The 12,234-nt window shown below is 38.8% G+C and overlaps 3 protein-coding genes across 3 annotated transcripts; 1 reads left to right on the forward strand and 2 right to left on the reverse strand.

Annotated features, from left to right (window-relative positions):
- Positions 1-1,179: 1,179 nt before the first annotated feature.
- LOC104800141 (pentatricopeptide repeat-containing protein At4g33990) lies at positions 1,180-4,046 on the reverse strand. The gene is made up of 2 exons (XM_010522873.2): positions 3,927-4,046; positions 1,180-3,771 (listed from the first exon to the last, which is right to left on the reverse strand). The coding sequence occupies exons 1-2, from the start codon at positions 3,932-3,934 to the stop codon at positions 1,311-1,313; spliced, it is 2,469 nt and encodes an 822-aa protein (XP_010521175.1). The 5' UTR covers positions 3,935-4,046; the 3' UTR covers positions 1,180-1,310.
- Positions 4,047-6,145: 2,099 nt separating this feature from the next.
- On the forward strand, positions 6,146-7,966 carry LOC104800143 (VQ motif-containing protein 9-like). The gene has a single exon (XM_010522876.2). The coding sequence runs from the start codon at positions 6,308-6,310 to the stop codon at positions 7,202-7,204; it is 897 nt and encodes a 298-aa protein (XP_010521178.1). The 5' UTR covers positions 6,146-6,307; the 3' UTR covers positions 7,205-7,966.
- LOC104800142 (14-3-3-like protein GF14 omega) lies at positions 7,804-9,660 on the reverse strand. Its single transcript, XM_010522874.2, has 4 exons — positions 9,062-9,660; positions 8,580-8,702; positions 8,233-8,349; positions 7,804-8,098 (listed from the first exon to the last, which is right to left on the reverse strand). The coding sequence occupies exons 1-4, from the start codon at positions 9,539-9,541 to the stop codon at positions 8,036-8,038; spliced, it is 783 nt and encodes a 260-aa protein (XP_010521176.1). The 5' UTR covers positions 9,542-9,660; the 3' UTR covers positions 7,804-8,035.
- Positions 9,661-12,234: the final 2,574 nt, after the last annotated feature.

Raw genomic sequence — 12,234 nt, forward strand, 5'->3', positions numbered from 1 at the left:
GGGGGGAGAGAGAGTGGGGGGGGGGGAGGTTGATATCGTCCCGGCATCTTATCTTGGCCTTTTAAAATAGGCATGAGCATTTTGGCCAGGAAATCTGGATCCAAAACCGAACGGAATAACATTTGATATTAATTTGGTACAATTTTTATAGAATCAAATAAACAGTTATCAACCCGAATCGATAAATCAACGATCCGAACTCGATAAAAGCCTGATTTATTCATAATTATGTATGAATTTATGTGTAAATATGAAATTTTGGTTTTTAATTGGCACTCATACGATGAAATCAAACCGAATATAACCGATATTAAAATCAAACCGAACCAATTAAGATTCGGTTCTGTTTTTATACTTCGGAATAAATACCAAAAAGAATCTCGAAATATTCACCCCCACTTTAAAGTTTAAACACTGCCCTGAAATAAATTCATTTAGTAATAATTTACTTTTTTTTTTACTATTTCATCACACAATACACGTGCACACTTGCACGCAAAATATATATATATATATATGCCAATAAATAACCTAACCTACTATAATTGATGAGAAGATGATAGGCTACCCATCTTCTTGTCTTGCAATTACCTGCTCCTTTATCAACATTCAACATACAGATTCCGAATTTTATGTTATAATTTGTAGTGACCCCAAAGTCAAACTACTTTTTTTTTTTCCGACATAAAATTGAGATATACTTATTTATAGCGCATCGTTTGATGGCTCCACTGTCTAATATTTCTGTCGATCCGTTAAAAAAAAACGAACTCGTAGATCCCCATAATATCACGATAACACCAATATACAACATTAGACATTATTGAGTGACTTTTTTTCAAGTTTGAAAATATATACTCCATCTTCTCAAAATATTTGTTATTTTAGGTTACTTCACATTTTTTAAAAAAAGATAGAAAAACTCTTAATTGATAATAAAAACAATGTTATCATTAATAGTATATCGGAATTTGATAGGGATAAAATTGAAATTTTTTGTAAAAAATATATTAAAAATATAAAATGACAAATATTTTGAAACATAAAAGATAACTTAAAACTACAAATATTTTGAAACGGATGGAGTAGTAATACTAATTATTATTTCACCAAATTACAAGTTTGGAAATTTTTAAATATTTTTCCAAAAAAAAGGGTGGTAGTTGGCTATACGAAATATGAGGAGTCTTTTTGTAACAAAAATATTCAAAACCACATTTAAAAAAAATAAAAATATTTATTGGTACATCAAATGGAATCACTCATTTCAAACAAGATTCCATCAATCAATATTTGTACAAAACGTTCACTCACCAGTAATCGCCGCAAGAACAGATTCCATCCTTGAAATGATGAAACCGGTTCGAATCCCTAACCACGATCTCTCTCCCAGTGATTCTCGATATGAATTTGGTCACCGTGTGGCAATCTCCACACACACGAAGGTTCTTGAATATCCTAATCACAGTCCCCTTCCCAGTGCTTATAATCCCAAACGCAATCGCCAATCTTTCGCTATGACCCATCAAGATTTGTTCTTTCTCGTCATCTTCCACGTCCTGCAGTACGAAACTGTAGTCTGGGACATAACCAAGCATCTTCATTTTCGAGTTCAGTTCAGTTAGTTCGTCATAGATCTCTTTCCACTTGGGATGTGTCTGGTTTCCCGTGTAAAAGACTTCGACTTTGTTGCCCAGTTCCATCGAACTCCAACCTGGCGTCTTCCTCAGCCCTCTGTCTCTGGCAAAGGCTCGGACTTTATCCACTCCTTCCCATTTTCCGGCACTTGCGTACACGTTCGACAATAACACGTAATACCCGACATTCTCGGGATCGACCTCGAACAGATGTTCCGAAGCAATCTTGCCCAGATCGACATTGCCATGGATTCTACAGGCACCGAGAAGGGCGCCCCAGATGGAGGAGTCGGGTCGGAGCGGCATACCTTTTATCAAGCTATACGCGGTTTCTATATGACCAGCCCGGCCGTATAGATCGACCATGCAACCGTAGTGCTTCAAGCTCGGGGTTATGCCGTAATCTTCTTGCATGACGTCGAAGCACCATTGACCCTCCTCGATCAGACCTGAATGGCTACAGGCCGAGAGTAGAGATATGAACGTTAAGTGATCAGGGCTCACTCCCTCGTCGAGCATTTCTCTGAACAGCATCATTGCTTTCCGGCCATGTCCATGGCCCCCGAGGCACGATATTATGGCGTTCCATGGCACCGAGCTGAATCTAGGGATCTCATAGAACAAGGAGAGCGCGTCGTCTAGCTGCCCACATTTTCCATACATGTCGACAAGAGAGGTCCCAACAAAAACATCCAGATAGAGGCGGTTCTTCAAGACACGGGCATGGGTTTTCATGCCTTGATGCAACGCTCCCTGGTGGGAATAAGCAGGTAGAATGCTCACCCAAGTCCCTTGGTTCGGGGTTATTTCTCCGATTTCCTCCATCAGGTTGAACAATTGGATCGCTTCAGTAGCCAGACCGTTTTGCGCATAGCCAGATATAATTGTATTCCACGAAATCACATCTTTAGCCGGGAGCCAATCAAACACCGTTCTTGCAGAATCCGCGAGGCCTAATTTCGCATACATATCCACAACCGCATTACCGACGGTAACATCTTCGAAGAACCATCCTTTCTTCAGTGTGAAAGCATGGGCAGATCTACTAACAAGGCTGTCACCCAATTGAGCAAGGGCAGAAGCCAAGCTAATCAATGTCAGACGATCGTATTGAATACCGTTCTTTCCCATCTCCTTGAACAACCAAACCGCTGTAAGGGGCTTCTTATTCTGCTCGTAAGCTTTAATTATCGAATTCCACGAAACAACATCCCTGATGATCATCATCTCATCAAACATCTTCTGGCAGTCACCTAAATTACCGAAGATCGAGTACATGTTGATCAATGCATTAGCAACAAACAGCTCGGAATCCAGCCCGTGTTTTACAGAGTATAGATGAATCGATTTTCCTCTATTAAGATCCTCTGCCTCTGCGCACGCCGAAAGGAGACTCGCAATGGTTCTTGGATCTTGATTTACCCCTTTGGCTCTCATCTCATCTGCAAGATGCAACGCCTCTTTCGCATTTCCGGTTTGAGAATACCCGGAAATCATTGCATTCCACGAACCCATATCCCGAATAGGCATGTCGTCAAATAGCTTACGTGCATCGAGCACAAGCCCGAACCTTGAGTACATATGAACCAAAGATGCAGCAACATAGACGTCCCACTCAAACCCAAACTTCAGTGCCAAACAGTGAAGCTTCATTCCATCGAGCAGATCCCTACAAGCTTTTAAGACCGGAGGGAGAGTGTAGAAATCAGGCCAAAGACCCGATTTCGACATAAACAGGCTAAAGCACCTGATAGCTTCTGTGGAATATCCAACACGGCCATAAGCAGAAATCATCGAATTCCAAGCATAAACATCTTTGTTGTGGATACGATCAAACGTGCCCCGAGCCAATGCAACATCTCCGAGGTATGCATAAAGGTTAACGAGTTTAACAGAGATGAAGACATCTCGTATTCTACTGGATACAACCAAACGCGCATGAAGGCGCTTGGCAAACTGCAAATTAGTGCACGATCCAAATAGGATGTCAAAATCGATCTGTTTACTCTCGTGTTCATCTCGATTAGTCGAACGAACTTCCAAAGCATTTCCAAGTGTCGAAAATTCTCGGTAAATTGCTCCAATCGACCGGAAGATTCCAGCAAAGCTTCCACCTTCGCAGGTCGGAACCAATCTGAACATAGAAATTACGTCAAGAATTTCAAAACCCATCAAATTCGCAAGCTGAGTATAAGTACGCACATATGAATACCCACGAATGAACACATACACGAATGCTTAAGAGGGACATGAACAAAGAAGATGAACAGATAATCCATACAATTTTACCTCAACATACATGCGATTAGAGTCTGAACAATCTCGGCCGACCCGAAGAGGCGTGAATTGAAGCTCGCATTTGAATTACAACGGACAGAACTTTTTGGGGTTTAGGGTTTTAGAGCCGGAACCCGCAAGTGCAAGGAAGGGGATACTGTAACAGTATCAAAGTTATAAAACAGTGATTTGAGCCTTTATTGGGCCATCAGTCTACGTTGGGTATTGGCCCATTTGATGACAATTGGCCTAAAACACGAGGCATGAGGCATGAAATAAACGAAATCAAGAACGGATTAAATATAAGAATGTTTCTTTAAGCATACCATAACATAACGGATCCTTATCTATAATATATATATATATATATATATATATATATAATAAAAATGTAATAACATGCGGTATGAAAATGAAAAAGGGGACCCTACAACGACAAGGGCATCAATTGGAATGCGGTCGGTGCAGAAGGAAAAAAAATGTGATGCCACGCACGCACTAAGATGGTACGCTTACGTGGCATATTGTTCTGTAACCATATGTATATATATATGTTATATAAAGAGATTCACTTTTAAAGGTTAGGACTTTATAAAATTCTGCATAAATAACAATCCTTTACTGTGAATAACGTAACCGTTGTAGTACAGATGGCATTGTCATGGAGAGGGGCAGACCCTAATTAATAACATGCTAATCCGTGATTAAATATCCTAATTACCAATGATTTAGAATTTCGGAGGAAAAGGGGAGAACGTTCAAATCACGTGACAGCTGTCTCCCAGATCACATGGTTAAATATAAGCCGTCGGATCAATTCCCGAGCTGACGTGGAGATGGTTCCAGGTGTACGGTAGGGATTTCGCAAAGTAGAGGATCACGCCTCCCAATAAAGAAGTGCCCCTGTCGTTTTCGCAAGTACATTCAGAGCTTTTGACCGAAAACGGGCGTTGAATAGCCCGACCCGCTTACCCGTACTCTTTTTTTTTTGGACGTTACACACATAAGCTGTCTATTATTATTATTTTTTAAATATACCATTTGAATAATACATTATTTAATACATATTTTGAAATAGCAGCCAAAGTGTGTGTGTGTGTGTATATATATATATGTATCGTCTTCTTAAATAGACATTTACCCGAAAACAAACATATTTCTTTAGGGCATTGACACGAAGTTATTGCTCGAGGACCCGTTGATATGATTAGTGCAATTTATTACAGTAACGATATTCAGCATCCATTGAAATGAATGACTGATTTAATGAGTGGTTAAAAGTTTTTATAATTGATAGTTTTAATATGAGATAAATTGTTAGGCAGATGATGTTAATGATTGGATTTCCAAATTTAAAAAAAAAATATGGCTATACAAATAATAAATTAGGTGATAATGCGAATGCTATGCATGTCTCGCGGCAATGGTACGGTTCATGTTTGTTTGTCTTTTTTTTTTGTAAGCTTTTACTTTAGGTACAAAAACGAAATTAAGAGAAAATAAACTTAAAAAGAAGAGAACTAAAAAGTCTATTTCTATTTTGATTTTTGTGTATTTTTTTTCGCTTTATTCTATTTGAATATTAAGTCATTTACTTGAAAACAACAATTAAGAAATTTGATTATGTCATTAATATCACACAAAAAATTAAACAAATAAATTATAAATCTCCAACGAATTTGTTTTCTCTTAATGATGATAGTTGGCGATCACATAATACACGTGTATTTTTTAAACTTATTAAAATTCAATATGTCTTCATACGCGAGAGAGGAATTATGGTCATTAGGTGAAATTGATCTATCAAACTAAAAATCATAATATTTAAAAAAAAAACACTGAAAATTATAACATGGAGACAATAATCCCGAGTTTAAACATGCACTTAGTAGATTCGCTTCGACGATTATATATTATCAGAAAAAACATTATTGAAATATAAAGGATATATAGTGACGGTCGATTCAGATGGGGAAAAGTCTAAAATAGAGTAACTATTAATACATTTAAAAGACGAACGAATGAAAACATACACATATATGATATGTGTATTTATTGCATACAAAATTTAGGGGAGAATCCAACATAGAGACAAATCATTTCCTTTTCCCCCTTATTCTAGAAAAAATCCAAAACAAAGTCATCTTAGACCATATATTATAAATAAATAACATTATTTTTATTATTAATAATGAGCCTCAGATTTAAAAAAAAAACAATTAGGGGAAAAAATAAAAAGAAGAGAAAAGGCCATTTCATCATCTCCTCGTCTTCTCTCTCTCTCTCTCTCTCTCTCTGCCAAATCTGGCACAAAGGAAATCGAAGAAGCAGAGGAGGAAAGCTATATTTGTTCTTATAATAGGACGAGAGCAGCTGGGTCGATCTTGTTTCTAATGGATAAGAGCTGCAACTCCTCCGGCGATTCCTCCGCCGCAAGTAGCACCGAAAACAGAGATCATTACCTGAGACAGCTCAACAAGTTTTCCCACAAGATTTCCAAACCGACGACGACCGTCGCCTCCGCCGTGAAACGACCGGGATTCGACCTGAATCCGAGTATCCACCACCAGGCTCCGCCGCCGGCGACGAGTAATCAGGGGAATCTCCACCAGCATCAGCCTCCTGTTTACAACATCAACAAGAACGATTTCAGAGATGTGGTCCAGAGACTCACCGGATCGCCGGCGCACGAACGGATCTCTGCTCCGACGCATCAGCATCCGCCCGCGATTCACCAGCCCAAGCCCCAGAGCTCGCGCCTCCAGAGGATCCGACCTCCGCCACTGGCGAACATTAGCAATCGCCCACCTCCCTTGCTAAACGGCGCCCTCTTCAACCCTGTTCCCAACCCCGGGATTCCGATGACCTCCGCGACGGCGGGATTCATTCCCCGCCCAGCGCCGCCGCCGCTATCGCCTCTCCCTCCGCTCCCGCCGGTGCACGCGGCGGCGGAGTCGCCGGTCTCCGCCTACATGCGGTACCTCCAGAACTCGATGCCAGGCGTGGATTCGAACCAGAAGCAGTTCTCGGGGTTCTCACCGTTAGCTCCCCTGGTCTCTCCCCGGTGGTACCAGAAGCAGGAGAACGCTCCTCCTCTGCAGAACATCCACCATCCGCCGGCGACGGCGGCGTCTATCCCGTCGCCGCCGTTGGGGTGTCTGAGCTCGCCGAAGTCACCGTACGCGCTACTATCGCCGAGCATACTGTTATCGCCGACGGCAGGGCAGCTAGGGTTTCCTTTATCTCCGACGACGGTGCCGGTCCAAAGCCCTAAATACAAAGGCCGTTGACCGTCAAATACAAACACATCTCAGAAAACGGTGTCGTTTCATAGGGAAGCAGAAACGTGACGAAAATACTCTTGGGTCTCTTTTGTTCCTTTTTTTTGTACATCATTAGTGGCGGTGGTGGATTTGTTAAATTCATATTTTCTCTTTTTGCACAATTTTTTTTTTTGGATGCTTGTTCAGTGTAGAAACAAGGGCAGGAGAAAAGGAAGAAACTTTAACTCTAACAGCAGTTTTTTTTTTTTGGGCTTATCATAGTTTAGGCAAATGGATCATCCATTCAGTGCATTCACCATCTGTGTTTTTAAGTTGAGTTGTGTTTTGGTTGAGGTTCTTGTCTTGTCCTAAAAAGAGCATCATAGACCCTTCTTCCAGAATCGGAAGATTGTAACAGTCAAGTTTTTTTGTAATTCAAAAATGCAATAATGCTGAAAGAAATGTCTCATATTCCGGATATTTTTGTATTGGACCGCCACCACGATGCAATAACTTTCTTTATTCGTTGAAATTTCAAACCAATTATTCAGAAGTCCCCCATGAATGACGAGTGTGTTATTAGATGAAATATACTCAAAAAACACAAAACACATTTAACCAAAAAAAAAAAAAAACTTCATGATCTTCATTCATATCGCGAGAACATAACGGAGTTCAAGTGAAAAGAAGGAAAGAAACATAGATATCGAGCAAAAGGACCCAAGAGGAAGCAGGTGGAAAACAAACAATCCAGATAAAGAAAACGGCCTCTTTTTTTTTTTTTTTTTTGAATAAAAACATCAGAGAGAGGGGGAAGAGGTTCCAAACCCTAAAACTAGCAGTTCAAGCAAAGATTTTTCACTGCTGTTCCTCGACGGGTTTTGATGCTGCTGCTTCCTTGATCTCATCCGCAGCATCATCCTGATCCAACAAGTTGCAGAGTTTCAGTATCCATGGACAAAGTATAATACATCAACGGGTATAAATATACATATACATATATATTATAGACATGTTGATGATGGGATGATGGTAGGGTTGGATAGATACAAGACCTGCATGTCGGAGGTCCAGAGAGTAAGGTTGTCACGGAGGAGCTGCATGATCAAGGTGCTGTCCTTGTAGGACTCCTCACCCAGTGTGTCCAACTCGGCTATGGCTTCATCAAATGCCTGATATGAATACAAAGAAAACAAAGTCACTCGATGAAGATGAAATTTGTGTCAGAAACCTGTATCTTTATTAGTTTTCTCTCCTACTAGCTTAGCTTCTGTCCTCTGTGGTGATGATGAGCAAAAGAGATGGGTTTTTTCAAGGAAAAACGCTATCCATCTACATGCAATTTCACACGAAACATTTTGGTCTGACAATTCCACGTGGAATGGAAGACAAAGAAGTTAACCTGTTTAGCAAGGTTGCAAGCACGATCGGGGGAATTGAGGATCTCGTAATAGAACACGGAGAAGTTTAGTGCGAGACCGAGTCGGATCGGGTGAGTTGGAGCAAGCTCTGCGTTGGCAATGTCCTGCAAAAGATGAACAAAACATTGAGGAGATCTATCTAAACAACGAAGAAAACCACAAACAACAGTTCCTCGAATCAGACGGATCTAGATCAGAATCGGAAAATCAATCGAGGCAAAAAAAAAACAAAAGTTTTTCGGATCAACCGCGAATGAGAATCATAATGCACGATTTCCGAATGATTAGACGCTTGAACTCAATTAGAAAAAAACGAATCCAGCAGAAAACTGAAGTTCTAATACGATAAACCTATCGAAATCTGTCGAGACGATAGCCACAAACCACAGAACAATGCCCGAAATCGACCAGATCTGGAACCAAAATGCCGATATTCGAAAGAGGAAACGGAGAAAGACAAAACCTGAGCGGATTTGTAGGCAGAGAGGGTGTTCTCGGCGGCGTCCTTCCTCTCCTGACCGGTCTTGAACTCGGCCAAGTACCTGTGGTAATCACCCTTCATCTTGAGGTAAAACACCTTGGAGTCGCCGGACGCAGCGGAAGGGATGAGCCTGGAGTCGAGCAGCTTGAGGATGCCGTCGCAGATCCCAGAGAGTTCCGACTCGATCTTAGACCTGTATTCGCGGATGGCAGCGACGTGGTCGTCGTTGCCGCGGCTCTCCTCCTTCTGCTCGATGGAGGAGATAATCCTCCAGGAGGCGCGGCGGGCACCGATGACGTTCTTGTAGGCGACGGAGAGGAGATTCCTCTCCTCGACGGTGAGCTCCTCGTTCTCGACGGAGGCGGAGACCTTCTCCATGAACTCCACCATCTCCTCGTACCTCTCCGCCTGCTCAGCGAGCTTGGCCATGTAGACGTACTCCTCACGAGTCGAAACCGCCATTGTTGGTCCTTCGAAGGATCGATCCAAACACAGAATATCTCAGATCAGAGAGAGGGAGAGAGATGCGATTTAGAATTCGGGTGTAGGTTTAGGGAGGTAAAAGAAGGAAGGGAGTGGGAAAGCGAGAAATGCGTCGAGGAAAATGTGGTACAGATGGAATATGGGCCGTTGGATCTGAGCGTTTAAAAAGGCCTAATCTTTGGGCCCCGTTTGTTTGTGACTATTATGTATTATTTGAACCCAAAAAGAAATAAAAAAAATTGATACTTTTATTTATTTGAGAAATGTTAAATTTATCGAAGATAAATACAAAAATCAATATATTTCTTAAAATACAGAGTGATTGAGTGGTTCGAATGGCAGCATCTTTTTATATGATACTGATTTAGATTGTAGTTTGACTGTGTAAAATCAATCACCAATTGATTGGAAAGTAAACTTGAATTGTATGTACGTATATACATATATATATATATAAAGTAGAATAAATAAAACGTACTTGTACTTGAATATTATGCATACAGTTGTATAGATGTTAAACTATTCAAATGACACGAGTCGTACCTTATTATCCAAAATACAAAATGACATGGACCGCCATTTCATTTCCTTGGACTTAATTCGAATGGCCCTCTTGTTTTTATTTTATTTATTTATTTATTTCCGTTTGAAATGGTCATAAATTTGAAAGAAAGACAAAAAAAAAAGATGAAGTCAACTTAGAATTGAAGACTCGGGGGCGTATGATTTGCAAATATATGAATTTTCCAACTGGCGAAAGGTTGAAAAATATGATTTGGTTTGTTATGTATAATAAATAAAGGGTACTTATGCATTTGTAGATAATTATAATAAGGATACTTATGAAGAGTACCATATATATATATATATATATATGTATGTGTGTGTATATATAGAAATTGGATTTTTAGGGAAAGGGCATATGAAAACAACTCAAACTACAACATGTTTTTGTAGGCACGTCTTGTCAGGGGATCCAAGGACTCTTTCACTCAACCATTAAAAGACGTCCTCATAATTCTATTTTCAAATTTCATCTAATTATTAGTAATATTCTTTTTTTTTATACGTATATTCAGATCACAAGTAATTTGTTTACCCAACAAGTAAAAAGGGTATCAGACAGTGCAAAATAATTTCACTCTTACTAATGTTTAAATTGTCAAAACTAGGATATATATATATATATACACAATAACATTCTTTTTCATGTAATATATATATATATATATCCAAAAACAAACTCTCTTTAATAAATACAGAAGATGAATTTGAGACATATTATGTAAGTTTTTATATTCGCCGCGTTCACGCTCTCCTTTGGTACATAGTTACGAGACGACGACGTTTCGAGTGAAAGATTTGGAACTGGGAAAAACGTCACGCAGTTTTGTTGTTTTACAAGGAGGAATAAAAACGGCACGAAGTATTGGGCTCTGGGCCACGTAGACCGTAAAGAAAGACGATTACCTGGATTGGGCTTTAATTTTTATAATTTTGTTATGATCTCTTAGCGGCGGAATAAATAAAAATAAACAGAAACCAAAGCCCAAAAGTATAAGAAAACCCATATTCAGTTGACATCCAACGAGTGTGGGCCGAACATATATATATATATTCTTATATATATTAATAAAAAAATTAGATATTTGATTTTTTTTTAAAATAAAACAAAGAATAAACTTTATTATTTGAAAAGATGCAATGCACAAAAAATATTTTTTTTTAAATAAAATAAAGTCCAATATAAGCCGAGGCAGGGCTTGAATCATAGAACACAATTGTGTTGCCTATGGTTATGAATGATGGAGTTAGGTGGCTCTTATCACTACAAGGATACTTGTTTTTTTTTTTAATTTCCTTTGTTAAAATTGAGCAGATATTTTACTCTCCAATCCTAAATATTTCCATGAAAACAATATTTTAAAATGTATAGATATAATTTATAAATCTACAAAAATCAATACCATCCAGTCATTTCACCGGAAAAAAAAATATCCAGTCCTCCTTTCACGGCGCAAATGTCAGTACTCTCCATATTTTTAAAAATATTTATGCAGTAAAAAAAGATCGACTCTTCATCTCTCGCATTCTATAAAAGTTCTATCGCCCAAAAGTCATGAATATTTCTTTGAAACAATATTAAAAAAAGACTAATTGGCCTATTTTATAAAATTATATATTTCAATAAAAACGAGACTAAAATGCGCGTTACATTCTTCAAATACAATATCCAAAATATAGTTCAATATTTTTTTGTGATGATATTTATCCAAAAGAATAGGAAAAGGGAAAAAAAAAAGTCAATATCTTGTGGGTGTGGTTGTGAAATGCAGTTGATGTTCACCTAATATATGTTATATGTAATGAATTGAGCCACATAACCAGGGGACGACCCCACCTTATATGTAATGAATTGGTATAACGGGATGATAACCCTAAATTGCCTTTGCATGCATGTAAGTAGACGTAGTTTTACTAATCCACAACTCTGCATTACTCTAAAATCTAAATGTAACTTTCATCATAAATGTATGTTGGTCCATTATACGTGGAATATTTAATTTTTTTGTGGCGGAAATCGTCTCAAATATGTTAGTTACATGTTGAGATCTTCCTATAAATGCCATGTCTCCATTTTATATATATATATATATATATATATATATATA

Source organism: Tarenaya hassleriana, unplaced genomic scaffold (genome assembly GCF_000463585.1).
Source record: "Tarenaya hassleriana unplaced genomic scaffold, ASM46358v1 Cleome65, whole genome shotgun sequence".
Taxonomy (NCBI): Eukaryota; Viridiplantae; Streptophyta; class Magnoliopsida; order Brassicales; family Cleomaceae; genus Tarenaya; species Tarenaya hassleriana.